At 44.0% G+C, this 25,855-nt stretch overlaps 1 protein-coding gene across 4 annotated transcripts in view; it reads right to left on the bottom strand.

Annotated features, from left to right (window-relative positions):
* The window catches only part of KHDRBS2 (KH RNA binding domain containing, signal transduction associated 2), a 1,516,682-nt gene extending 1,493,082 nt beyond the window's left edge, over positions 1–23,600 (bottom strand). Inside the window, exon 1 of one of the 4 annotated variants that reach the window (XR_011203853.1) lies at positions 23,272–23,600. Coding sequence is in view for 2 of the 4 variants with exons in the window: in XM_069235755.1 (XP_069091856.1) it covers positions 23,272–23,362 (91 nt within the window). In the remaining 2 variants the exon portion in view is untranslated. The remainder of the gene's footprint in view (positions 1–23,271) is intronic. The other 3 variants (XR_011203854.1, XM_069235755.1, XM_069235756.1) reach the window with 3 other exon arrangements.
* Positions 23,601–25,855: the final 2,255 nt, after the last annotated feature.

Here is a 25,855-nt window from a genome sequence, read left to right as displayed (position 1 = left end):
CAATGTAGGTCATTTAATTACTATTAATTTTTCTACCGTGGATGCTTATGAAAATGTTTTTAATTTAAGTGACTGCATGTCAATACCAAATCGAAAAAAATGCATAAAGGCGCCGATAAACACATCAGTAGCAAGAATAAATGTATTATTTTGGTTCTTAGACCACTTGTCCAGTTGCTCAAATTCTGGCAATCCATTTTTCCTGTGGTTTACAATCTTGGTATTATTGGGCTCAACATTCTGCAATTATGTAACAAACTAATAAGAGTACATTTCTGGGCCTTAAGGTGAAGACTGAATTGTACAAATAGCATGAACTGAACAACAGCTGTGGGCGGCAACACCTTCTACAGTTGCACTTTCGGTATGTGTCCGCTGTTTTACAAAAAAAACAGTCACAATAAAACAGGTGGAGAAATGTGTTGGTGAACTTCTATGTTAGGCTACAGCTTTCACAGTGAGTGAATTGGAATCATATGTAATAAAGGATAATTCCCCTCAATATGCTTCGAGTCACTGCTTGTCTTCACTGTTCTGGTCTTTATGTGGGTGCCCCCCATAAATGAGGGGTTTCAAAGGTGAAACACGGGCCCTACCACAAGCCCTTCCCCTTGATTTGATTGGCAGCATCAAAGCGCCTTCATATCAACTCATCTTGGGTCCTTAATAAGACAATTCTTACATTTATTTAACATTTCTGCTAAGCTGCCATATAAAACACTGACAAATTAATATCAGTCACGGCTTCCATGTTCACATTAGTCTACACGGACTTTGTTACTGATATGTTAAATAAATAGTTTAAAATGTCAATATATGTGCGCCTAAATCACTCAAATGGTGATTGCATAATGAGTGCAGTGTTGTTTCTATTGCAAAAATCAATCAAAGTTGGACAAAATAGAAGTAGAAAATAATATTAGTAAAAAAGTGGCCTCTGACTATGTAATCATTAGAGAACATACACAGAACATCAAGAATGGTTGCGTGATGCTAATCTTTTTTCATTTTTCTCCTTTTATATTTCTGTCTTTTTGAATGTTGTATTATTAGTGATGGTGCAATCTCATTTTCAATTGCTAATTCTTTCCCATGAACCTGGTCTGCCTGTATATTCTTATGGAAAAACATTGCTAAAAGATTTTGACCCATGTTAGTGGATTAAAAGTCGTTTAGGAATGAACTTCTCAAACAGAAACTGCAAAAAAATAAAATAATCGGAGACAGGTATGACAGGGCATGGGTAATGCAGGTGAGAGGATAAAGAGAAGCCTAAACATGGACAGAAAGATACGGATAGAGCGAAAAAATATGGAAAACAGAGAAAATGAGTAATACAATATTCATTCTATACTTCTTTATGCTGAAATGCTTATTTTTTAACAGGTAAGGTAATTAATAAGTCAGTATAGTACTGCCTAAAACGTGTTAAGGATCTGGGCTCCAAATTCTTAGTTATTTGCAGTCTTAAAATCAAAATAGGTTAATACCCCAATTGTGAAAGTTATGGGGATTGACGTGATGTGAGGCATGAGGGGAGGAGCGAAGTAAGGAGTGCGAGAACAAGAGAGTGTGGAGCATCAAGCAGGAGCATGGGAGCAAGGAGGCAGGAGCATGGGAGTATGGCATGGCACGGCACAGGACCACGGCAGAAAGTCGTGAATGGGTAAAACCCATTTGCAGGTTTTTCCTGCTTGCAAATACTCGCAGTGAGACTGCTGACCCCACCCTACACTGTGACGAGGTGTCACTGATTGACACTCGTCCTGGGCGCTTCAGGGCTTAAACTTGAAGCACCCAGGTTGAAGTCAATGGGTAACGCTTTCCTCGTCACCCGGGGGAGGGCCTCGAGGCACCTTTGCTGAGCCGAGGAGGTCACGCCCATAGGAGCTGTGACATCTTCAGCCCAGCAAAGTTCAGCTCAGGCAGCCAGGAGCCTGCGCAAATTGCGCATGTCTGCTCCTGGCTGCTCCTGGCTGCCTGACCTGAACATGAAGAGTGTCTGTCAGGTTGACCTTTGCTCGGCCTGACAGACAGTCTTTATGAGGTGCAAAAGGTGGGGGGCGTTGCCCCTCCACCCTAAAGGACGGGACACACCTGGTTTATACACAGGGACATATTCCCCTACAGAGAAACAAAAAAGAAAGTAAAACGTGTCACTGCATGTTTATGTTTAGCTAGTGATTGAAAAAAATTGCAAAAGTTCTGTTGAAAAACTGTCATAGTATTCTAGGAGTAGCCATTACCCTTATTACTCTTGTTCGTCTTTACTAGAGACCTGCTTATCTTTAAAGCTAAATGATTTTGCCCATATTTTCCTGACTGAGACCTGATGCCTTGCTGATCGACTCATGTCATGAGGACGAAGACTGATTCTGCTTTGCTGACTCACACCGAGGATAGGTATAAAATGATAAACTGTGACTGTTAACCATATTTTGCTTTTTCTTTCTAAGTACCAACTGTGCTGTTTTGATAGAACCATAGTTAGATGTTTTCCAAATTTGTGTTACTAAATTGTTTTGTATGAAGCCCAAAATGCTGATGCTAATCTGGTGTTAGTTGAGAATTTTTACTATTGACAAAGAGAAGAGACTGATGTCTGATGGATTTCTCTGCTTAACTACATGTATTACATCTCATTAACGCAGCTGACTCAGCTATTGATTTGCACTGTAACTTTAGAATGTGTTGTAACCCAAGCTTTTATTAGATTGCGTTTCTTCCGCCACTTTGGACAACCAGTGTTGTTTTTATATGTGTTTCATTTGATTTTGAGATTAATCTATATGACCGTAGCATTGTTAATATAGGGAAATGAACTTACTAAACTTTTAATAAAGGTGTGGTTATTCATGGTTGACGGTCATGGTGCGTGACATTTACTGACTCTATTGATTATTGATCATTGTGTATTGATTATTGATTGCGTACTGGAGCTATGGTAAGAACTTGTTAATTGTGAGTCAAAAGGTTCATCGACCTATTCGCATCCCCTTGTAAGTATACTTATTAAGGTCTTAGGCGCTAACAACTACCACTGCTATCACCAATAATGACTACATGTGTTGTGTTGCGTGGTGAGGGTTATATAAAGTGCATACACACCCCAAAGGTTTCCATGAACTAGTAACAGAGGTGGGGGATAGGTATTGCAGATTATTATTCACACAAGTATTTAGAGAAAGCGAACTTTTAATACAGATGGGAAAGTTGGGAGGATACAGATGGATGGACTAAGTTCCATAGAGGGAATGCCAATATTTAAAAAAAGAGTATCCTAATATGTGGGGCCGGGATCAATGGATGGACAGTGTATTCAGTTCACAAAAATGGAGAGGCAGCATTTGATAATATTTTCAAGCAGCAAATGCAAGGTCGAAAGAAAGCAAAATTCGGGGAGTGATCTGAGTTATTTTCGCAATCACCTTTTCCATTGATTGGAAAGGTTTTGGAAGGATTTTGGCGGTCTAACGTAAAGCAAATTACTGTTTACCAAGTCTAGATCTAAATAATCTTAGCTGAAAACGCTGCTTTCCTCCATTCCAATGTGAGAGACAGAAGTATAGATGTAGCTTGGTTGATATGTAAAATGTCGTGCTGCGATGGCTGTAATGATATGGACCCACTTGTCGAGATTAGAATCAATCCTAACTCCTAGACAATGTACTTTCTCAAATTGGATCTGGGTAAGCAGACATGTCCGATAGTAAGCATTCTGAAGGCCATCTGCAAAAAGAAAGACCCGGTGAAAAGGTGCTTGCTTAGAGTGATCAAGTCCTTTTTTATGCAGCGGTACTATCATTTCGTCCTGGAAAATGCAGAGAACCAATCCACGAGTAAAGGAAATGTTCGAACATCTGCAGAGTGGGAGAGTTATGGCCTGCATAAGGGAGCTAGCAAGTGTCCAGAGGGATCCCAATTGTGGTAAAAGACATGAAGCAGAAATAGATTAGGAGTAGTTCGGGCATGTGACTAATTGAAGGTCTTGTATACCTTTCTGACTTAAGTGACATTTGCATAGCTATTACAAATAAAGGCCGAGGGCTACAAAGTTTCAGAGGAGGGGTAAGATAGTGACACATCCTACCGAAGAGCAGGAAACACAACTGAATTATCGTAAAAACTTCATTTGTGAATTTGTAGCTTCCTGGGTTCTAGTATGAAAACAGACTTAGCACGCCATGCGAAATTTAGATTTAGACGCGTTAGGAAGACGTCTGTTTAGGGACAGGATTATTTTTGATACAATGAAGTACACACCTGGCTTTGTTTATAAAGAGCCTGTTAATGTGTGAGTTCTGTGATATAAATATGGGGCGTCTTTTCAAATTAAATTAATATATTTTTCTTTCCCATACAAATGCTTTTATTGTTACATAGTAAAACAACTTCGCCATTACCTTCCCTCTCATCAGATTTGCATGCAGTCTCAGGGTTCAATTAATGTTGGCGAGCTAAAACTGCAACCAATGGCTACTCCATGCAAGTGTCGGACAGGAGTGATGTTCGTCTTCTATTACTGCGGGGCTTCAAACTAAGTACACCATGGAGTACTATTGTCTGTCACTTTGTTTGCACAGAGGCGATGGTTTCCTGTGGTTCCATACTGTCTAAGTTATTCATCCAAATCCATATGGCACTTCTTGAAGGCCTACTATCTGAATCTGGTATTATGGGCCACAACTACATAGATAACATTCATGTATACTGTAAGGCGCTGTGTATATTTAACTCCGCTGCCAAAGAGGCTGTTTTAGAGCCACAATAGACTGGATTTGTATAACTCCCTAAACGTGTATCCTCTCAAGTAGGCATCATACCTGTTCTCACTTTACCTGCGTGCTATTGTCTACTGAATGGTTTTCTTTTTCTCGCAGCCTTTGTTTTATTTTTTTGTTCTTGTGCATTTGTGTTTTTTTTTTTTACTAGAATACTATTGTCCTTGGTTATTATAGTATGTTGCACACTGGCATCACTGCCGTCAGATTGTGTGAGCAATTTATAAAAGTTAGAAATAAATAGTAAAGAAATATCATTAAAATACACCTGCGAGTTATTCTCCAAGTTAAACAATAAAATGTAATTAGGACGATTGGGTGTTTTATAGGATAGGCTGGAAGCAAGTAAAATACTCTAAGAACTGTTTGTGTTAATCATACAGTACTTTATGTTTAGCTCTGCTTTAACGTGTTCACATTTGTATACAAAAATGTGCGATAAACTTCAGTCAAATTTTTCAATGGAAACTCCTTACAAATAAGCAAAAATCCTATTCCAACGTTAAAGATAAAATCCTCAAACATATATGAATATGTGACTATACACAGATGAAAACTTCAATGAAAACATTGCATTCAATAAAAGGTACATTTTGGCTGTGCTTTTACAGTAGCATACTCAGGTCTCCAAACCATTGCTGAAAACCATAACAATTCTGTAAATCTGACGCAGAAAAATTCACCAACAAAACACCGCATGTCTTTGAAATACCTATTAACAAGAGCGTACTTGACATCAAACTGACCTTTGATAACCAAGGTAAAACACTACATTAACGTCAACCTTATAAACAAACAAGCATCACGTTCGTTCGCTGATTGTGCTCGCACGTAGCCCAATTTAGACAACGCAGAGCTGCAAAGCATATAGAGACTAGGGACGCACGTGGAGCTGGGCCCACCAAGGCAGTCTGTCGGTAGCAGTTATTCGATATCCGTACCAGAAAATGTAACAATGCTACTGTAAGTCCCATAGAACAATGTAAAACACCAATCTCAGAATTGCCTGATGTTGCCTCACACGTCTCTGCTTCCTAGTGCAGTAGGTAGAATTATTTTGGTTTTAGGAGATTAGCCTTTGAGGTAGAACTGACGAAATATTTATAAATCAAAGCTTTTGGTTATAACATTTGGGGCCTTGTTGCACTAGGATTCTTGGGGATGCAACCAGCATGTGCACCTGTGTTCTACAGCTCGGAGGACACTGGTTTTAGAGAAGGGGCCACAAATTATTGCATGGCCCCTTGTGTAATAAGAACACACCGGCACTATGTGTGCGCTGGTGTGGTCTCAACAGGAAAGCCCTTCATTTGCGTGGTGGTGTGGTCACCTGCAAATGAGGAAACACTTTTCCTCTTTTTCTCATCTTATTTACACAGAGGACATTGATATCAGAAAGTGCACTGAATGTATGGCACAGTGAGATGAAGCATTGCCAGCCTGTCCCCTGAAAGCGCCCCTCAGAAGGGAGGAAAGAGAGTCTCAAGGTCTCTCCAAAATTACTCCCTGCAGGTGGGTGCAGCCACTCACTGCACTCGCCTGCAGGGGAAATCTCTGTTCCCCTTTCAAAAGTTGGCCACCTGCACAGTGAAAGGCAGACTTGCTTCAAACAATCAGTCCACATTTCACTAATGCCCTAACCACGGGGTAGGTATGAGTTTGAGGCTGTGTTGGGGGCAGCACATTAACTGCAATTGATCCACTCTAAGCCAAGTGGATCATTTAACGTTGTGCTACAGTGCAAACAGGGACAGTGTATCCTTTATCTAATAAGAAATTCACCAAAAAAAACAAAGGTTCCAGGGTCATTATTGTTAGGTTTCATATTTACACACCAAAAAAACATGGAAATTCAGCAGTTATAGTTATCTATAACAAGTGCCCTAAGATAACTGTAACTCGCACAGTTCTCATCAATAAGTTTACTGCGAAGCTTGCTTTAGTATTATCAATGATGTCATAGAAGATGTCATGAACTATGTAATCTGTGGGGGTAATTAACTGTGCATGGCAAGGGCACATGTTGCCTTAGGGCGCAAGTTATAGTTTCTTGAGATAACTATAATTATAACTGTGAATTTCTATGGTTTTCTGTGTGTAAAATCTAAATTTAAGTATAATGTTCATGGAACCTTTGTTTTTTGTGAATTTCGAAGGTCTTTTTAATTCAATGTCATATCAATAGCATCCCTGTAACCTTTGTTTTTTTCAGTGAAAGTCTACCGTTTTTTATTGCTATTTCCTAACTGAAACATCCCAGTAACCTAGGCGTATGAGTGGCTGTGTGAGAGGCTGTGTGGTTCTGTGAGTGGGTGTATGAGTGGTGCATGGGTGTACGTGAGCGTGTGTGGTGGGTGTGTGAGTGGATGTGCCACTGGCTGTGTGGGTCTGTGGGCGGATGTGTAAGTGAATGTGTGGGTCTCTGAATGGGTGTATTGGTGTGTATGTTCCTGTGTGAGTGGGTAGTTGAGTTCCTGTTTGGGTCTGTGAGTGGGTGTGTGAGTAGTTGTGTGGGTGTGTAAGTAGGTGTGTGAGTGTGTGAGTGAGTGTGTGTTGGAGGCAGCACATTCTGGTTGGCTGGGGCGTGGCCCCAGGCAGGCAGAACCTACTACTCCCATCAGGGGTGGGTGATTACACTCACTGTATAACCTGCGCTCACCCTTGGGTAGCTTGGTACTGAGCAATCAGGCTTATCACAGAGACAATGTGTAGAGCATTGGTACAGCACACTCAAACAGTAAATACACTGAGACTCATGAAAGAGACTTCACATGTGCATTGTGTTCAATAAATACATTAATTAACACAGCATAGAAATCACAAACTTCTGGGCATAACTCACACTTGGTAATATTACTAGCAATACTAGACCCAACTGAGTTTAAATGCCATCAGTAACATATATCAATGGAAAAATCCTACGTTACCCCCAGAAGCATTATTTGGTGTGAAACATTCTCAGAACTAGGCCCACTCTGGCAATTATTATAATGTAATACCACACACAGCTACAGGATGCACCTCAAATCACATTGATATCAAGAATATGTACACACAGATAAAGACAACACTTTAAGAAGCACCATCGGCCAAGGCCACACAGGTAGAACCAATGTCAAACATAATATCCAGTTGGCAAGAAATCAATGCATAAAGCAGCACCTCCAGTCAATGTAATCACTAGCAGGCAGTCTTCATGCAGGCACTCTCACATGCATACATTCACTCAGCACCGCTACTCGCATTCAATTACTATCATCACCCAGACCTGGTCCATGCTGTCATCAGGGTCCAGGTAGGGAGAGGGCAGGTAGCTCGCCACTCAGAGGGCCCAGAAGAAATGATCGATGAACGGGGGAATGTACCAGTGGATCCTCTTGGAAAGTAGAGGCGCCCCATCAGGTACACATTGATCAGAGTTGCACCAAGGCAATCCGGGCACAATGTCTGGGGCACGATGATCTGAGTCACACCAGACAATTTCGGCTTCACACACACCAATGAGATGCAAAGTCTGTGCTTCCCTGGAAATTAGGCACAACGCCCAGTGCACGTTGATACAAGGCTCACTAGACATGTCAATAAAGTATTACCAATCCAGTGCCTCATGAGAAATGTGGCAAAATGCCTGGTGTGTTTTTATACAAGTTGCACCAGATAGCTTCAATCACACACAATTGAAGAGAAGCAAATTCAGTTCCTCCCTGGAAATAAGGTACAGCATCCGGTGCACTTTGATATGTGTCGCACCAGACATTTCCGGTCCCACACACAGACACTAGTTCAGTAGTGCCACATGAGGTAGGATTAGGCAATACATGGTTATGCCACCACCATTGCGGGTCACAACCTGTGTATCAGACACTGCATGCAATGAGCATGCATTGGCATGATGCATGAGAGAGATGCTGCACAATTGACGAAGCAGGCCATGTGTGGTCCTGCAACTGGTAAATCAGCTCATCACCAACAAGACGCTTATTGGTGTTGAGGCCCCACGATGCAGGGGTTACTGTCCTTAGATGCAGACAATGCTTTTAGGACTCCACTCCAGGCAATCTGGTCTCCAGGCACAATTCCTAGTTTCAAGCTCACTCTGCGCTGTCAATTGCATTCTAGAAGATGATGGTTGCACTTATGAGGGCACCGCTCTCCAGGTGTTACCAGCAAACATTGTGGGTCCCTTGTGGGAGGTCTTTGATGTCCTTGAGACATCCACAAGAGAGCAGGGGACAAGCCAAAAAGCCCTTAGAGAGAGCACACTTCAGGGTGCCACACAGTAGCAGTCAGTCTGCCCAGGCCAGCCACGATTTGGGAAGGGTACGTGGTCCCTTCCAAAGCAGTAATCCTCCTTGTGCACAACAGAATCCTCTGGTAGTGTGCACCACGCAGACCATGTTTTCCGGTCCCACGGCCCTGAAAATGTATCTCTGTCATGCTGCAGTATGGCACCTAAGTGATACTGTAGTGGGGCTCTGAAGTTGGGGGTGGTTGAAAGGTTCTCCCTGTGCACCACAGATGTCTCCTCTAAATTTCAGTATTGTCTGACATGGGGCTGTGAAATGCAGCTCTTAATCTTTAATGTAGTCATGATCTGGCTCCTAGAGGTAAAGTGTCAAAACTTCTCCCTTCAATCTATCCTGCCAGGCACTCAAATGGCAAAGGTATGTTCTTCCAATTGTGTGCCTATTGTTTAAAGCTGTTGCTGGGGAATGCACAGATATGATCCCCCCTACCTCCTGTGTCGATTGGAGCCAGGTAGAAAGGCATATGTTAGAAATGGGGTCTTTGGTTGGCAGTCAGGTTACCCCCTGTCCAAGCAAGGACCCTCACTCTAGTCAGGGTAAGTCACACACAATCCAAATTATCCTGTGCCCACCCTCTGGTAGCTTGGTACTGAGCAGTCAGGCTTAACTTAGAAGGCAATGTGTAAAGTATTTGTGCAATAAATCATACAATAACACAATATAACACCACAAAAATACGCCACACAGTGTTTAGAAAAATATATAATATTTATCTGGGTATTTGCAGGTCAAAACGATAAAAGATGCAATGAGAAATTGTAGAGATATTACTGAAAAATGATAAGAAGTGTCTTAAGTCTTTAAAAAGCAAACAAAGTCTCTTTCAAGCACAAAGTAACTGGTTTGGAGTGAGGAGAGGAGGAGATGCGTGGAAAAATGGTGTGTGCGTCGGTTTCGCCCCTTCAATCATGGACTTGCGTCATTATTTTTCACGCTGAGAAGACGTTGCGTTGATTTCTGGCGTGCGGACAGTCTCCTCTGTGGGTCGCGGGGTTTTCAGATGCCCCGGGGTCTGTGCGTGGATTCCTGGGCTTGTTGTCCGGCTGCGCGTCGTTCCGGTGGGCTGTGCGTGGAATTTTCTCCCTCACGGCAGGCGTCGGGTCGATTTCTTCTCTGGAAGTCGGGTGGCGTTGTCCAGGCGGGCCGTGCGTCGAAGTTCCGGTCGCACCGCAGGCGTTCGCGTCAATCTTTTCCTTGCAGGGTCGAGCGGCGTCTATCCGGATCGGCGTGCGGTGAATTTTTCACCGCGGAGCAAGCTGTGCGTCGAATTTTTCGGCGCACAAGGAGTCCAGTTGAAAGATGGAAGTCTTTTTGGTCCTGAGACTTCAGGGAACAGGAGGCAAGCTCTATCCAAGCCCTTGGAGAGCACTTCTGCAGCAAGGCAAGAGTTCAGCAAGGCAGCAGGGCAACAGCAAGGCAGCAGTCCTTTGTAGAAAGCAGTCAGGTGAGTCCTTGAGTCCTTTAGGCGGCCAGGCAGTTCTTCTTGGCAGGATGCAGGCTCTGGTTCAGGTTTCTTCTCCAGCAAGTGTTTGAGGTGGTAGGGCAGAGGCCCTGTTTTATACCCAAATGTGCCTTTGAAGTGTGTGAGACTTCAAAAAGTGGCTTAGAAGTGCACCAGGTCCCCTTTCAGTTCAATCCTGTCTGCCAGGGTCCGAGTAGGGGGTTTGGCAGTCCTTTGGGTAAGAGCAGGCCCTCCACCCTCCCAGCCCAGGAAAACCCATTCAAAATGCAGATGTATGCAAGTGAGGCTGAGTACCCTGTGTTTGGGGTGTGTCTGAGTGAATGCACAAGGAGCTGTCAACTAAACCCAGCCAGATGTGGATTGTAAGGCACAGAAAGATTTAAGTGCAGAGAAATGCTCACTTTCTAAAAGTGGCATTTCTAAAATAGTGATATTAAATCCAACTTCACCAGTCAGCAGGATTTTGTATTACCATTCTGGCCATACTAAATATGACCTTCCTACTCCTTTCAGATCAGCAGCTACCACTTCAACAATATATGAGGGCAGCCCCAATGTTAGCCTATGAAGGGAGCAGGCCTCACAGTAGTGTAAAAACGAATTTAGGAGTTTTACCCTACCAGGACATGTAAACTACACAGGTACATGTCCTGCCTTTTACCCACACAGCACCCTGCTCTAGAGGTTACCTAGGGCAACATTAGAGGTGACTTATATGCAGAAAAAGGGGAGTTTTAGGCTTGGCAAGTACTTTTAAATGCCAAGTCGAGGTGACAGTGAAACTGCACACACAGGCCTTGCAATGGCAGGCATGAGACAAGGTTAAGGGGCTACTTAAGTGGGTGGCACAACCAGTGCTGCAGGCCCACTAGCAGCATTTAATCTACAGGCCCTAGGCACATACAGTGCACATTACTATGGACTTGTAAGTAAATTAAATAGTCCAATTGGGTATGATCCAATGTTACCATGTTTAAAGGGAGAGAGCATATGCACTTTAGCACTGGTTAGCAGTGGTAAAGTGTGCAGAGTCTAAAAACCAGCAAAAATGAGGTCAGAAAAAGAGAAGGAGGAAGGCAAAAAGTCTGGGGATAACCCTGCAGAAGGGCCATTTCCAACAGCATACAATGAACTTTAGAGCAGAGAAACGCCCACTTTCCAGTAGTGGCATTACTCAGCTATTAATGACAAAACTACCCTTACTTTAGGAAGGGGTTTACCACTGCAAATCCAATGATAGGAAACATCACGAGGCTGCTCCACTGCAATCAACTATTGCAGCTGGGAGTGATTTTACTCATTCCCTATGTTAGCCTATGGGGAGAGCAACCCTCAGAGGTAGTGAGCAAACACACATAGGTATTCTTCACTGTGCTTAGAAACACCCTCAGTGCAAGTGTGCACACTCTAGCCTGCGATGGCAGGCTGGACACATGTTAAAATACTATTGTGCAAGCGTGCACACATGGGCCTGGAATGGCAGGCTGGACCCATGTTAAAACACTATGGTGCAAACATGCACACACTAGCCTGCAATAGCAGGCTCAGCGTACTCTGGTTAGCACCACTTCCTAACATATGTAGGAACGGCACACACACTTTCACACTGTATTTACAGTGAAAAAGTGCCCAGGGCCCTAAGGCCACTAAAAGAGAAACAGCAAAACCCACAGGAAAAGCAAAAACTTGGTAAAACACTGCCTCAATGAGTCAGGTCTAACAGTATGTGAGTAAATGTGTGAGTGCTGTGTGGGACTGTGAGTAGGTGTGTGAGTACTTTTGTGGGTGTGTGAGTGGGTGTGTGAGTGGCTGTATGGGTGTGTGAGTTTGTGTATGAGTAGTTGTGTGGGTGTGTAAGTAGGTGTGAGTGTGCGACTAGATGCGTGCGTCTGCAAGAAGATGTATGTGTTTGTTTTATAATTTGGGTCTGGATTTGTGGATCCACGCAAATCCGTAAGGATCTGGGTGGATCCACAGATCCTTGGGCACTCAAAGAAACACTTTTGGGCAATTTCTTGCTCTGAATGGTCTCTCACAGATCCTCCATCAGTTCCATTGGGTCAGGGTACCTCTTACCTGACCCCTTCTATCACTTTTAAATGTACTTTCCCCTGCAGGGTACCAAGTCCCAATTAACAAAATAGCAGCTACAAATGTCCTCTCATGTTACGGCTAGCCAATCATGGCATTGCTGTTGGTGCTTGGATCCACAAATCCACATAGATCTACAGAGGATTCTCAGTGGATCTGCTTTGCTAGATATACCTAAATCTTTGTTCTTTAATAACTTCAAAAGTACTGAACAGATTTACAACAAATTACAAAAAGAGATCTATATTTCTGGACCAAGATCTAGCTTTCTCCCAAATTTGGTGTAATTCTGATCAGGGGTTCGGGCTGTATTCATGTCTAAAATTCCTATGGGAAATCACATGGTGTAAACATGTTTTGGGACCACCTTTTTCCCCTGCCCCCACTTGACAGATCACCCCAAAACTTTACAGACAGCTGGAGTGACTGGCAAACTAATTTTGAAAATGTTGTGAAGAATTTTCAAATGGCACCAAAGTTAGCAGCAAAACAAAAAAACAAATTTTCTATGGAACCTAGGTCCTAACTATAACTACCTACTGGTGACGGCCAGTAGTTAATGAACTTTTAAAATAATCCTAACTTGATTTTATGAATCCCCTCACCACCTAATTTATTGCTGTTTCCTCACCCCATTGAATATAATATGCTCATGGTGCTAATTTGGATCGAGGTGCTATTTAGGATCATTTTACATGCTGTACGGTTCTGCTATTTTAATTCATCTGATCTTCCAACTGTCTATGATGTTTTGATTCAGCAAAAAAAAAAAATCTAAATTTTCTATGTAGACCAAATCAAGCATTGAATGTTTAGGCCGCAAAACATGGGAAAAGTATCAGATCTCAATAATAACCCGAAAGGCTAGGTTGGTACTACTGAAATCAATGCTTAATTTGTAAATAAAAAGGTGCCGGTGCACAAAGCCCTCCTCTTAATCACGTAGCTGCTGCAATTAAATGTGCGAACACAGAATACTGAGGTGGTGTAATCCTGAAGCCATCTCGGGACTCCTCAATCACTCCCGTCCCCTTCAGCTCACTCCTGCAGCTTTCTACTTTCTCCCTTTGTGACGCTTTTTCGTTTTTCTCTTCCTCCGTCTTTCCTATCTGTGTTTTTTGCTCGCAGCAAATGCCTGAGGTAGAAGAATAAGCCCTGGCCCCTCAAAAATAACTGCCGGTGCTTAGCACCGGAAACAACAAGCACAAATTAGGCACTGACTGAAATACTCCATACATTTCTACCTGTTACCCAGTGAAACATAGTGCAAATAAGCTGCAATCAGTAATTTATTTAAAATTATTGCTCAATTTATTAAACCCAGTGCAATATATCCTGGAAGGATGTAAATCGAGATGGCCTTTTAGGGGATTTGAATCTATGGCTTGTGGAACACAGGCCCGTCAACGTCAAATACTTGACTTGCTGAACTTAACCCCTTTACACGTATGCGGGTTAGCAGACCAGGAAAACAGCAGACACCTTAAAACGAGACAGTGCAATAATCCATTTGAAATACACGTACGCTCTTACAAAATCAGATTACAATACAGTCTGCACACACGAAATTCATTCGTACAGTGGCTCTACGGTGTGCCAGCTATATCACCTTTTTAAATGGCGACACTAGTTTTATAAATGAAACTGTGGTGACAGCGCGGTATAAAAGGTCATGATAGTGCTGCAGTTCTCTGACTCTCAGTCCTGCCCTCGTACAGTGAGGTGCTAGTAAAGATCGTGCAGGGTCTGTGCATCTGCCTCCATAACCAACCATGCTGCTTTGTTGGGCCCAGTAACTGCTGGTATCCGAGCTCTGAGGGGCTCACGGGGGAACAGCAATGCCCCCTCCTCCTTCGCCTAGAGGCACATTTGTTTGGAGACTCACTCAGTTTCACTGAGGGCCTGGTGAATGAACACAACAGCAGCAAGCCTGGTACTTGGTCGTTCCTAGCACTGTGGCTTTCAAGATTATTAGTCCTGCTACAGTTTACTGCTCTCGAGGGTTTGTCAACTAAAACCTCAGTTTCAGACCATGAAACCCTAGGGATATTCCCTCCTGGTGAGCATAAGAGAGGCACCTTCTGTTGGAGCACACACCAGTGCACGCCAAAACTACCTGGAGGTTTATACGGTCCATCTCAAACACACTCGGGGCATGATGTCTGCCACCTCCATCTCATCTGGAACCCATCGCCCCAAACGTATCCTGTAGCAACCGCGGGCCGGGGGTCTCACTTGTTTAAACATCTGAGAGAGCGTAGTTTTTTATTACATATTATAGACGTGAAATGCTTATGATTAACAATGCTACATTAAATAAAATATTCATTGAAATATATTCATTAACATAAAGGATTTTATGTGTGTAAACTAATGTCAACTATAAGAAATAATCGTTCATAGATTACTAAAACTGTGCACATTAAAACGTATAAAACTGCATTCATTAGAACTCGTACATCTTAAGTTAGCATGAGTCAAGCAAAGCTGTGTAGCTCTCATATCAAAGCGTATTCTTCTGTCTCTTCAGTGTGCTGACTTGTAAAAGACCATGACCCAGCGATTGTTCTTTTTCTTCAATAGTTCGCAACAATACCAGATTTTCTCATCCGCATGCTAGCAGCTTTTAGTATAAAGTTATGTGCTTCGAAACATTAATGGACACTTCCAAGGACGATGGAGCGAGAAGAAGAGAACTTTTGACCTGATACGTATAAAGACAATGAAGTAATCCCGGATGAGCCACCTACGAAAATACGTCAATTATGATGACCAATTAGAACATAAAGTTTTATCAAAAATGACAAAATGCATTACTTAATGTATAATTTGATAGGTTAACAATGGTGGGGTGTATTGACTGACCAATAGAATTTTGGGGGAATGAATCACGCAAAAGGGATAAAAACCCATGACACAGGAGACAAACAACCATTAGGTAGGGAATGATATCGATTGCATCTCGAAACTCTGTCACTCTATTTGGTGACCTGAGACTTAGAGAAAACCATCTTTGCCCATAGACTGCCCTTACACTTTTTCTCCTTATGAGGAGAGTGTCTTTGCCTTTAACTTAGTTAGACTGACGGCGATCTAACTGATGTCCTGAAGACGAAGACTGATCCTGAATGCCGACCTAATCAGAGGAGGGTAATTATAATGTTGCTAATGAAAATTCATTTATTTGCCTTTTCTTTCTAGGTACCAACTGCTGTATGTTTTGATTAGAGACCTTAGTTAGACGTTTTCCAAATTGGTGTTCAAATTGTTTTGCATGAAGCCCAACATGCTAATGCTAATTAGAGGTTAGACGAGGTATCCATTTTGACTGACAAACCGACGTGACTGACGTGATGCTATGCTGAACTAGTATCTTAGAACATTCGATGTATTATGATTCACTTATATCCATCTGATTATCTATGCTACTGATCTATGCATTATTGAAAGCTTATTATGGTTGTCATCTTGTGACTGTGCTTATATGCTTCTTGGCTTTGAGATTGATGCTTTTGCTATTAGATTGTAATCAATAGGGAATACAATTCGTAAAACTCCATTAAGGTGTGGTTATTCGTGACTGAAAGGTCATGATTGCGCCGAAGGTTTATTAATGACTAAAGTAAGATATATCTTGGTGTTAACTATTGACAATGTTATTGACATATTGATTGATATATTGATCAGTTATCTCGTCCTACGGTGTCTCACCACTGGGCCCAAAGATTCATCGTCCTAAAACGAGTCCTGATGTGTATAAATTGACATAGAGGGACGCATTAACACATCTATACACATTTCTCCCACTGTACACGTCCATGCGGTTCCTGAAATGCAAGTGGGAGCAGTGGGCATGTTTAAGATGGAGTCCTTGTCTGCGGCGCGCCCATGGGTCTGATTGAACAAAGCCAGAGTTACTCTGAGATTCTGAACTGCCCTTTGTACTCCAGCTCACGGTTTATTACATTGGTTAATACGTTTCTCTCTATAATTACCACTTAGGAATAGTGTCCGTTCCGGTCAGGTACATCACTGTATATTTGTGTACGTGAAATATACGTTCAATGTTTAACTGTATCAAAGACTGATACCATATTTAGACAGATATCCCTTCAATGTTTTAATGGCCACTGATTTGGGCACGTGGACTCGCACTGGGGCATGGCTTAAGGTGCGACAACGACGAGTCCGTGTACAGGTGACTTACGATATTTTAATGGTGAATATCAAGCTTTTTTGCTATTCGGTTGTAAACACCATAGGTTAAAACAACAAATTCAAATAGGCTAAACTAGAGATGGCGTCTTTCAGTATATCGTGCTTACTGGCGCTGCCGTCTCCCATGGCTACAGAGAGAGGCTGGGTACAACACGTGACCTGGGAATATGTCATGTAGTTAGTGACATTTGTTGAACTTGACTGCTGCCAGTATGCGTACAAGGGACAGGGCTCATTAGTCCTTTATCATGCCTGATAGAACACGCATGTTTTCGCTTTTCCTCGACACTAACTCATGTTGTAACGTTTCTTGGCCACGGTAGTCTCCCTCATTCTCTGTAGTGCCTTGAAGTATCCTGCAACTACATTTAAAACATAGTGAGACAAAGAGCGAACCACAGGTATTACACTTTGCTGGAATTGCGGGTGACTGCAGGAAAATGCTGTCCAAGTCCCCCTCCTTGGGCAAAGGAAACTGACCCTCTGCCACAATAATGCTACTTTAGTTTGGACTTGACTTACAAGAATGCAGGCATGGGTGTTTCGAATGTTTGGTTGCACTCACATTCTTCAGCGGAGTAATGTGAAACGTTCCTCCCTGTCAGTAGAGCGGAGATCTATTGCTTAAAAACGACGTCCAACTCGGCATAATTTCAGTCAGTTGTTGCTGACTCTGATAGAACATTTAACAAACGGATTCGGCAACTCTGGGGACAGCGGGAACTGCGTCAACATTTACAACTAGCCATAGAAAATGAATATACTACAGCTGAGGTTTTAGACTTCTCGAGCTAGGTGTAGACTTCAGGGAGGAAGGAAACCAATGTGTGTGTTGGGGAGGTGGAGGGGCAGGCTGGATGTGTGGCAGCCGCCTCTCCTGCTCTCTACTGAACGCCCTTCTTATGTCACCACTTTTTCTCGGGGCCCTGACACACAGGAAACAGAACACTCGGCGAAGAGGAGCACATAGAGAGCCACAGCATACAGGAAAGAGAACGCTCAGGGGATCAGAGCACATAGAGGGCAATAGCTGACAGAAAACAGGACACTCAAGGTAAAACACGCAGAGGGCCATGACACACAGGAAAGAGAACACTCACGAATGAAGAGAGCCATGGCACACAGGAAAGAGAACGCTCAGGGAATCAGAGCACATAGAGGGCCATGGCACACAGGAAAGAGAACGCTCAGGGAATCAGAGCACATAGAGGGCAATAGCTGACAGAAAACAGGACACTCAAGGTAAAACACGCAGAGGGCCATGACACACAGGAAAGAGAACACTCGAGAATGTAGAGAGCCATGGCACACAGGAAAGAGAACGCTCAGGGAATCAGAGCACATAGAGGGCCATGGCACACAGGAAAGAGAACGCTCAGGGAATCAGAGCACATAGAGGGCCATGGCACACAGGAAGCAGAACACTCATGGAAGCCGAGCACATAAAGAGCCATAGCACACAGGAAACAGTACAGTCAGAAAAATCAAAGCACATAGGTTGCCATGGCACACAGGAAACAGAGCAATCAGGGAAAAAGCAGAGTGCACGGGGACATTTGGCATGGGGACAGGCAGAAGCATCAGACACAGAGACGCATAGAACATACATAAGCTGTGCATATAGGAAAGCTGAGTGCACTTTGAAATAGCACTCACAGAGAAAGAGAGAAGTCAGGAAAACAGAACACTTAGGATGGCATGATGAAAAGGGAAGCATGCCGCCCAGAAAGCAAAATACACGGGGAGGGAAAGCACACCGGGAGACAAAAACATAAGAAGTTAACTGCACAAAATATTAATGTACAGAGAAGCAGGGTATTCAAATAATAATAACACGGAGACAAACAGAGCACAGGAGAGAGTAGAGTAGCAAGGACAGTAGAGTGTATAGAGGAAATAGCACATAAGCCGTCTGAGCACATATGGGCGCAGCTAATATAGAACATCAAAGCAAAGGAAGCAGAATGATCAAGAAAGCAGTGCAAGCAGAGGGGCAGAACATTGAGGGAAGCAGCACAAACTGGGGCCTTGAGCAGCAAGCAAAAAAAAAACAAGGGAATCAGACCGCACAGAAAGGTGGAGAACCACGGGAAACAGAGCATCAGCACAAGCCTGCCACACAAAGAGGAAGGGCATCAATACAAGCAGCACACCAGAAGAAGCAGTGCTTTAATGAAGCGGGGAGCAAGAGAAGACAAAGCCCCAAGCTAAGAAGGACACCAAGGGAAGCAGAAAACCAAGTGAAGCAGAGCACAAATGTAAAGAAAATGCTAGGAGCCAACATCAAGGAAACCCCAAGAGAATTAGAACCCAAGGTCGTCAACGAACACCAGGATGCAGAACACCAAGCGAAGCAAAGCACCCAGGGAAGTGAGAACATTTGGAGGCAACATCGAGAAAAGCAGAACATCAGGGGAAGCAGAGAACTCTATGAGGCACAACACCAAGGTAAGCAGAACATCAAGGGAAGCCCATCACTAAGAGAAGGAGAGAACACAAGGAGGCAGAACAACAAGGTAAAGAGAACCCAAGGTAAAGAGGACACCAGGGGAAGCACACCAGTAGAAGCAGAGATCACTGGGAGTAGAAGCTCCAAGGGAAGTAGAGCCCCAAGGAGAGCAAAGAACATTATGAGACTAACCACCAACTTAAGAACACGAAGGGAGACAGGCAAAACGAGGGGACAGAACGTCCAGGGGAACAAAGAACATTAGGAGACACCGAGTGAGACGGAGCATCCAAGGAGAAACACCCTTTAATGGAAGAAATGTAGGCAGACAAAGCAGATATGGAGCATTAGCACCAAGAGACTAAAATCACGTAGAAGCAACGCAGAAGTGAACTAGGCCTGCTTGGGAAATAGCTCTCAATGTAGAAGAACAAACTGAAGCAGGGCACAGAGATGAAGATCAGACAGGGACGCGGATACCGCAGCGACGCAGCACATCAAGGGAAGCGAAGCACACAAGAGACCCAAAAGAGAAGGAAGCAGTGCCCAGGTGAAGCACAGAATTCAAGAAAGCAGAGCGAACCCATGAATAGAGCAGTCAAGGGATCAAAACACCCAGGGAGGTGGAACACGGAGAAGCCAGAGCACATGGGAAACCAGAGCAAACTTAGGGCAAAAAATACAGAGTACCGTTTTAGGTGGAACATACAGCGAAGCCGAACAGAAGAAGAAGGGAGGGCATACTGGACGGAAGAGCAGATGAGATGGAGTCAACTCAGGAAGGCAAATCATACAGGAAACAGAGCACACAGGAAGGACAAGCAGAAAGGAGCGGGAGTACCCAGGGACGAACACATTATAGAGCACACACGAAGGATGAGCAGACAGGGTGGAGAGCACCCAAGGAGGCAGAACATACAGGGAAGCGGAGCCGACAGGAAAGCACAGGAGACAGGCTGGAGAGAAGCTAGGGCATCACAGCATACAAGACAGAGCAAACAGGAAGGAAGAGAGTGCAGACAGGGTGCAGAGTACCGAAGGAGGCAGAGAATACAGGAAGCAAAGCATAGAGGCAGGAACACCAGACACGATGGAGAGTACCCGGGGAGGGTGAGCATACAGGAAGCAGAGCACACAAGAGTGAAGAGTGGACAGAGGCAGAGCATGCGATTGGAGCAGACAGGGATACACAGCATATAGGATGGAGACTGCGGGAAGACGAAGCACATGGAGACGTCAGAACACGTAGAGGAACCGGAAAGCACGTTACACTGAGACGTATACGCTCGGTCTTTGGTTAGCATAATCATTGCGAGAGCGCGTGATATTTCATATTCTTTGACTTATAAAGTCACCTACATTTCGCATGTATGTCGTCATCCGGTCCGTGATAATCAGAAAGACGCGGGTTTGGTAATTACTAGTCTATAGATAAATCAAAGCTGCTTCCTAAACAACACCAGAGGCAGAGCTCCTCAAGAAAAGGGGAATATTTAATAATTCTAATGTTTTTTTTAGGGCAGAAGTGCAGGATTCGTTATGCCATTACGTGCAAATGGATTGGATTAAAGTGACTGTGAGCGAATCTCAAAAGATCCTGTGCTCGGATATTCGAACTCTGGTCCAAACTAACGAGGCGCGAAACCTGCATATAATGTGTTTATTTGCACCATGAATCAAGATTTAAATTGCTGCATTTGCTTTCAGTAGGGCCGCCGCGATAGTGTTACCACTTCTTGTGAAGAGATGCTCTCCCACTGGATCAGCCACTCGTCGTGCACTGCACTTCAGGCTGCAGCCGCACGGACGCCTCCCGGGCCGATGTTTGCCACAGACTTGGTGAAATGCGGAGCTTCTCTTTGGAAGTCTGGACGCCGCAAGTGTGTTCTCGCTGTTGCTAGACATGTCAATGGAAATAGGGCATGTGCGGCTTCTTCGCTCGGTGGTAGGCTTGTTTACCTCCAAGGCAGCCCAATTGATGTCCACTGAAGGACTCATCCTCGTTTGTCGAAAATGTTTATTTGGAAAGGTACGTGGAGCAATTTGTTTAACTTTTCAACTCCAACAAGGCCCTAGAGTTAACGGAAGGCGAAAGGTTCGATATATTTTTAGAACCACCCGCAGGAGCTGCTTTAAACGATAATAATAAGAGGCTACGATAACAGACCTTTCTTGTTCTTGCCTTCGGCTCTATTTCTGTTGGTTAAAGTTTCAATTCGTCTTCGTAGGGTGAGGGGATTTAGCTATATTGTTCCAGAGACCCTCTCATTTGGTTGTCCTAACTGGTTCCACGAAGTACATACCGCCCTCTGCTGGAAATAAATCACAATACCTCATGCAAAACAGCTGCTTGTGCCAAACACAGTGAGATGTAAGGATGGTTAGTGCTGGGCCGGATGAAAAGTTTGGTGCCTGTCTGTGACGCATGCGGTCAGAGGTTACATTTAAATACACATACGTCTTGCTATTGTTCGTTCCGTGTACGAAACTAAGTACACTATGCGGCAACAGCATGCGCGCAAGTCCACAATTCGTTGTACCACACAATGCAACAGGATACAGCTGTAGGGTAATTAAAAATAATTTAAAAATTATCACAAAATCATATGCTACTAATTAAAGACGCTCACAGCGAAACAAAGAAGACACCGTACAGATCAAATTAGGACCTGAAAATGGATCGGATGACACTACAGGTCGGGATAATCTTCGTTTCCTGCCTTTACTAACAGTGCCCTATTCTTGTCTACCTCCATTTTCTTTGTGAAGTGATTCCGTATATATTAACAGTTGGTACTGCGGGGCTGTTCACGGGCTCGATAGCCTGGTGGTGGTGCTGTCTGGACGAACCAACGTTTCCCAGATGTAAACAATCAGGCCGCGGCTCGTTGAAGCAAGCAACCTGCCAAATAAAAGACTCACTTGAACCAAGAAAGCAAACAGAGAACCGAAAATCATGTAGTCTTGTTTAGTGAGCTGCATAAGCAAAACATTCACCGGATTGTGTTTGAATTAAGAACATTAGCTCAATGACGTGAATAGCTATGGTACACCGGGTCACGGCCCTGAGACAATCATTCGACAGGCTGCATAGGCAGAGAAGACCCCAGGATAAGCGGTGTTTACAAGCGCAACGCTCTGGCGTCACAACCGGAATGGCCTATTGTAGCAATGCCAGGAGCGGAATGCACGTGGGAGCCCCAGGTGAAGCCACTCTGGTCCTTCGGAAGACACGGATGTAGCCAGTAGCTAGATGATGTATCGAAAGTGAGGTCCGGTGTGAGAAAACCCTCCGAGTGATGTCAGTTTGACTAACTACTCACCAACACCAACACTTTCAGGGCTGGGATTTAGGAACTGACTTCATGGGTGTTTAGGACAGCAAACAAGTCATTAGCTGGAGTTGTTCCGCCCGTTTACCCGTCAATTATCACAAGATGGGCCCAGGACAAAATACTCCATCGTCTATTCCTGATGAAGGAACCCAAGCTAGTGGAGAGTCTTAGACAGCCCGCGCTTGGATCATACAAATATAATCTTATGGGAGTTAGGTTTACGCATTCCAAATAATTCGTTTTTGTAGAGTACCATTGGGTCAGAACCCTGCTTAAAAATGATGAGCGAGAACCAAATGTGTCTGGAGAGAGACGCTGCATGATATGTGCAGAACCAGCAAGAAGTCATTAAAACCGCGTGAAGCTGTCGCTGCGCAGCTCTCTCTGTCGCTGAAACGGTTAGAGTTCAACCACAAAGTGGTGGGTATATTTCACGGGTATGGACTGGAGAATCGACTGCCTGCGCGTTGCGGCGGGGGGCGCCCTCCTCACTGACCTGCCTGTGTTGAACATGCACACTTCTCTGACAGCACATATCCCTGACCGTCTCCAGGCTGCTGTGATTTCTGCTGCTATGTATGTACTAAGGGGAAGGGGGTGCAATGTGCAGAGACATGCGGTGGCTTACCCTCAGTCAGGAGGCGCATGGCGTGCACGAACGAGGGGTCCAGGCTCTCCTTCTCTGCCATCAACTCAGGCAGATATTTTCCCTGCTCCATGGTGCTGCTCAGACTTTCAACTGACCGTATAGAAAGGAAACAGGGGGCGTGTAGGTTGCAGTGAGTTCCGAGCAGGGGGTTCTCTTCTAGGTACGCAGTCCTCGTGCTCCCATGCAGTTAGAGGGATGTACTCCAGTGCGGAAAGTGGCAGCCCAAGAACAAATATTCTTTCCCCACCAGCCTCAATCTCTCCAAGCTCCAGACTTACACCGGCACCCTTAACTAGAAAGGTTGAAACAAGCGAGCTCCTCCCACGGCCCGCGGTATTGGCGGATGAGCATTGAGGTGCGAAGCATATGGAGCAGCCTATTGGCTACCGGGCTCTGTCATGTCTTCTGGCTGACAAGAGATGAAAACAGTGCCCTCTTTCAGGAGCTGCTCGAGGTGCTGAAACAAACAGCCTCTCACAGAGCCGCTTGACTGCGCATCCTGAGAACCCAGGCAAGAGCTAGAGATCTGCGCACAGGAGGCCACCTCAGAAGTGTGCATTCACTGATAGCAGACTAACCTCTCTTAATGAACTGTCCGACGTGCCGAAACACTCATCCCTTAGAAGAGTCGTCTGAAAGCTCACGTTCTGTGTACCTGAAGAACCGCCACATTGCAAATACGCACTCATCATGCTTTTTTCCCGAGCTGTATGCATCTTCAGGTAGAGGCGTCTGACAGCGGGCATTCTGGCTTTACCGCTAATTATTAATCTGGGGAAAAGAGGGCCACTAAACACCGTACACTGATCAAAGTGTCGTTTCTCGAGCTATAGGAGGTTACATATCACGTACCCCACCGAGAATAATTACAGAGCGTATCATAAACTGCGCAACAACTAGATATCTGTGTGCAGAAGAGCACATCAGGGCGGCCGCTAACTAATTACGGACACTGTTCCGTGAGCTGTCTGCGGTGCTAAAACAAGCATTCTCTCACTGAACCTCCTGACAAGGCTGCACCTTGACTACCTTGAGCTTTCAAAGGAGCGCACACTCATCGATCACAGACAAGGCTCTCTTTCAGGAGTTGCTAGAGGTACTGAAACACGTATTCTCCTAAAGAGCTTCCTGGCAGAGCGCATAGTTACAACATGCACAACAACGAGAGATGTGGACAGTAAGGACACAGCAGAAAAATGGTCTAACACTGCGGATGGCACCTAGTTCGTGGTATCCCTATCATCTAAGGAGAATCACAATGTAGTGACTCTAAACACGTGAGTTACTCAAGTTTCATTGTGGATGATTGCGAACGCCCATTAGTTAAATGGGGATAAAATAGAGATTCTCTTGCTAGGTAACATCCCCCATCTTTGGGGACATCATTTATGGCCTGCAGCCATGAGCAAAGTACCTACTCCAACACCTGTGCTAAAGAATCCAGGATTTTGGCTTTACGACAGGCTGCTTTAGTATTCATAGACAGCCCAGGAATATTCTTGGATGTCTTCCAGTCTCAGCCCAGAGAACTGTAATCCAGGCCTTGGTTATTTCCAGGAAGGATGATGGTAATATCCTCTACTTGGGTGCATCAAAGGTTTTGTTAAGCGGCTCAAAATGCCACTGTACACCTTCTACTTCATCCCTCTAAATTTACTTCCACAGCCAGCCTCCCCCATGACCTAAACTGGCTGCAAATTGAACACTGAGTGCAATTCAAAGCTTTATGCTACATTCATAAATGCCTATCCAACTCTCAACCCATCTATCTTAAATCCTTGGGTGAGTACGAAGACACCAATTGGTCTCTGCGCTCAAGCAATCTCAAGTTGGCTGTAAAATCCCTGGGTAAGGAAGTTACATCAAGGAGGTCACATGTTCTTCTATCTGGGACTCAAGCTCTGGACAGACCAGAAACCGTTACACATAGGCATTCCCCTAGTGGTCCAATAACAAGAGCATAAAGTGAAGGCATACCATTTCCTTCAGTCATGAGTTGCTGCGTCATTATGAAGATGCTCACAAAACCAGATTTAAAAAAAACAAAGTATTCAAAGGAATTCACAAGAAAAACAATTCCACTCAACAGTAGTATATCTTCTAATAATTCCAACATATACAATAAATAGAAACCATTGGCAACATGTCTTTCTCGAAACAAACAAAACAACTGTAGAAGTGTCACAAATATAAAGATTGCCCAGTGCTGGAAGTAGAGTTTAAGGGTTGCTTCAGTACACCCAAAGTAAACTTATGGGATTACAACGTAGACTTGTATTGTTCTTGTGTAACACAAATAGCAAAGCAGCACAAGCCCTTAAATGGTATTTACAAAGACATGCAAGGGGTTATTTTCACCTTTTGCGACTTCATAAAGAAATATAACGTAGCACAGTGACTTGCACTGTGTCATGTTACATTTCGTTGTGGTAGGTAACCCAAGAGTGGAGCATGGGCATTCCCATACATCCACACACGGAACTGATACAATCCCATATTTACTCAAGGTAGTAAACCTAGGACTGTGAAGAAATGTTGTGTCTTCTACATAGAGGCATAATTA

The sequence above is a fragment of the Pleurodeles waltl genome, chromosome 5, assembly GCF_031143425.1.
Source record: "Pleurodeles waltl isolate 20211129_DDA chromosome 5, aPleWal1.hap1.20221129, whole genome shotgun sequence".
Taxonomy (NCBI): domain Eukaryota; kingdom Metazoa; phylum Chordata; class Amphibia; order Caudata; family Salamandridae; genus Pleurodeles; species Pleurodeles waltl.
Note: the sequence above shows the minus strand (reverse complement) of the source record. Positions and strands in the feature narration are given on the sequence as shown.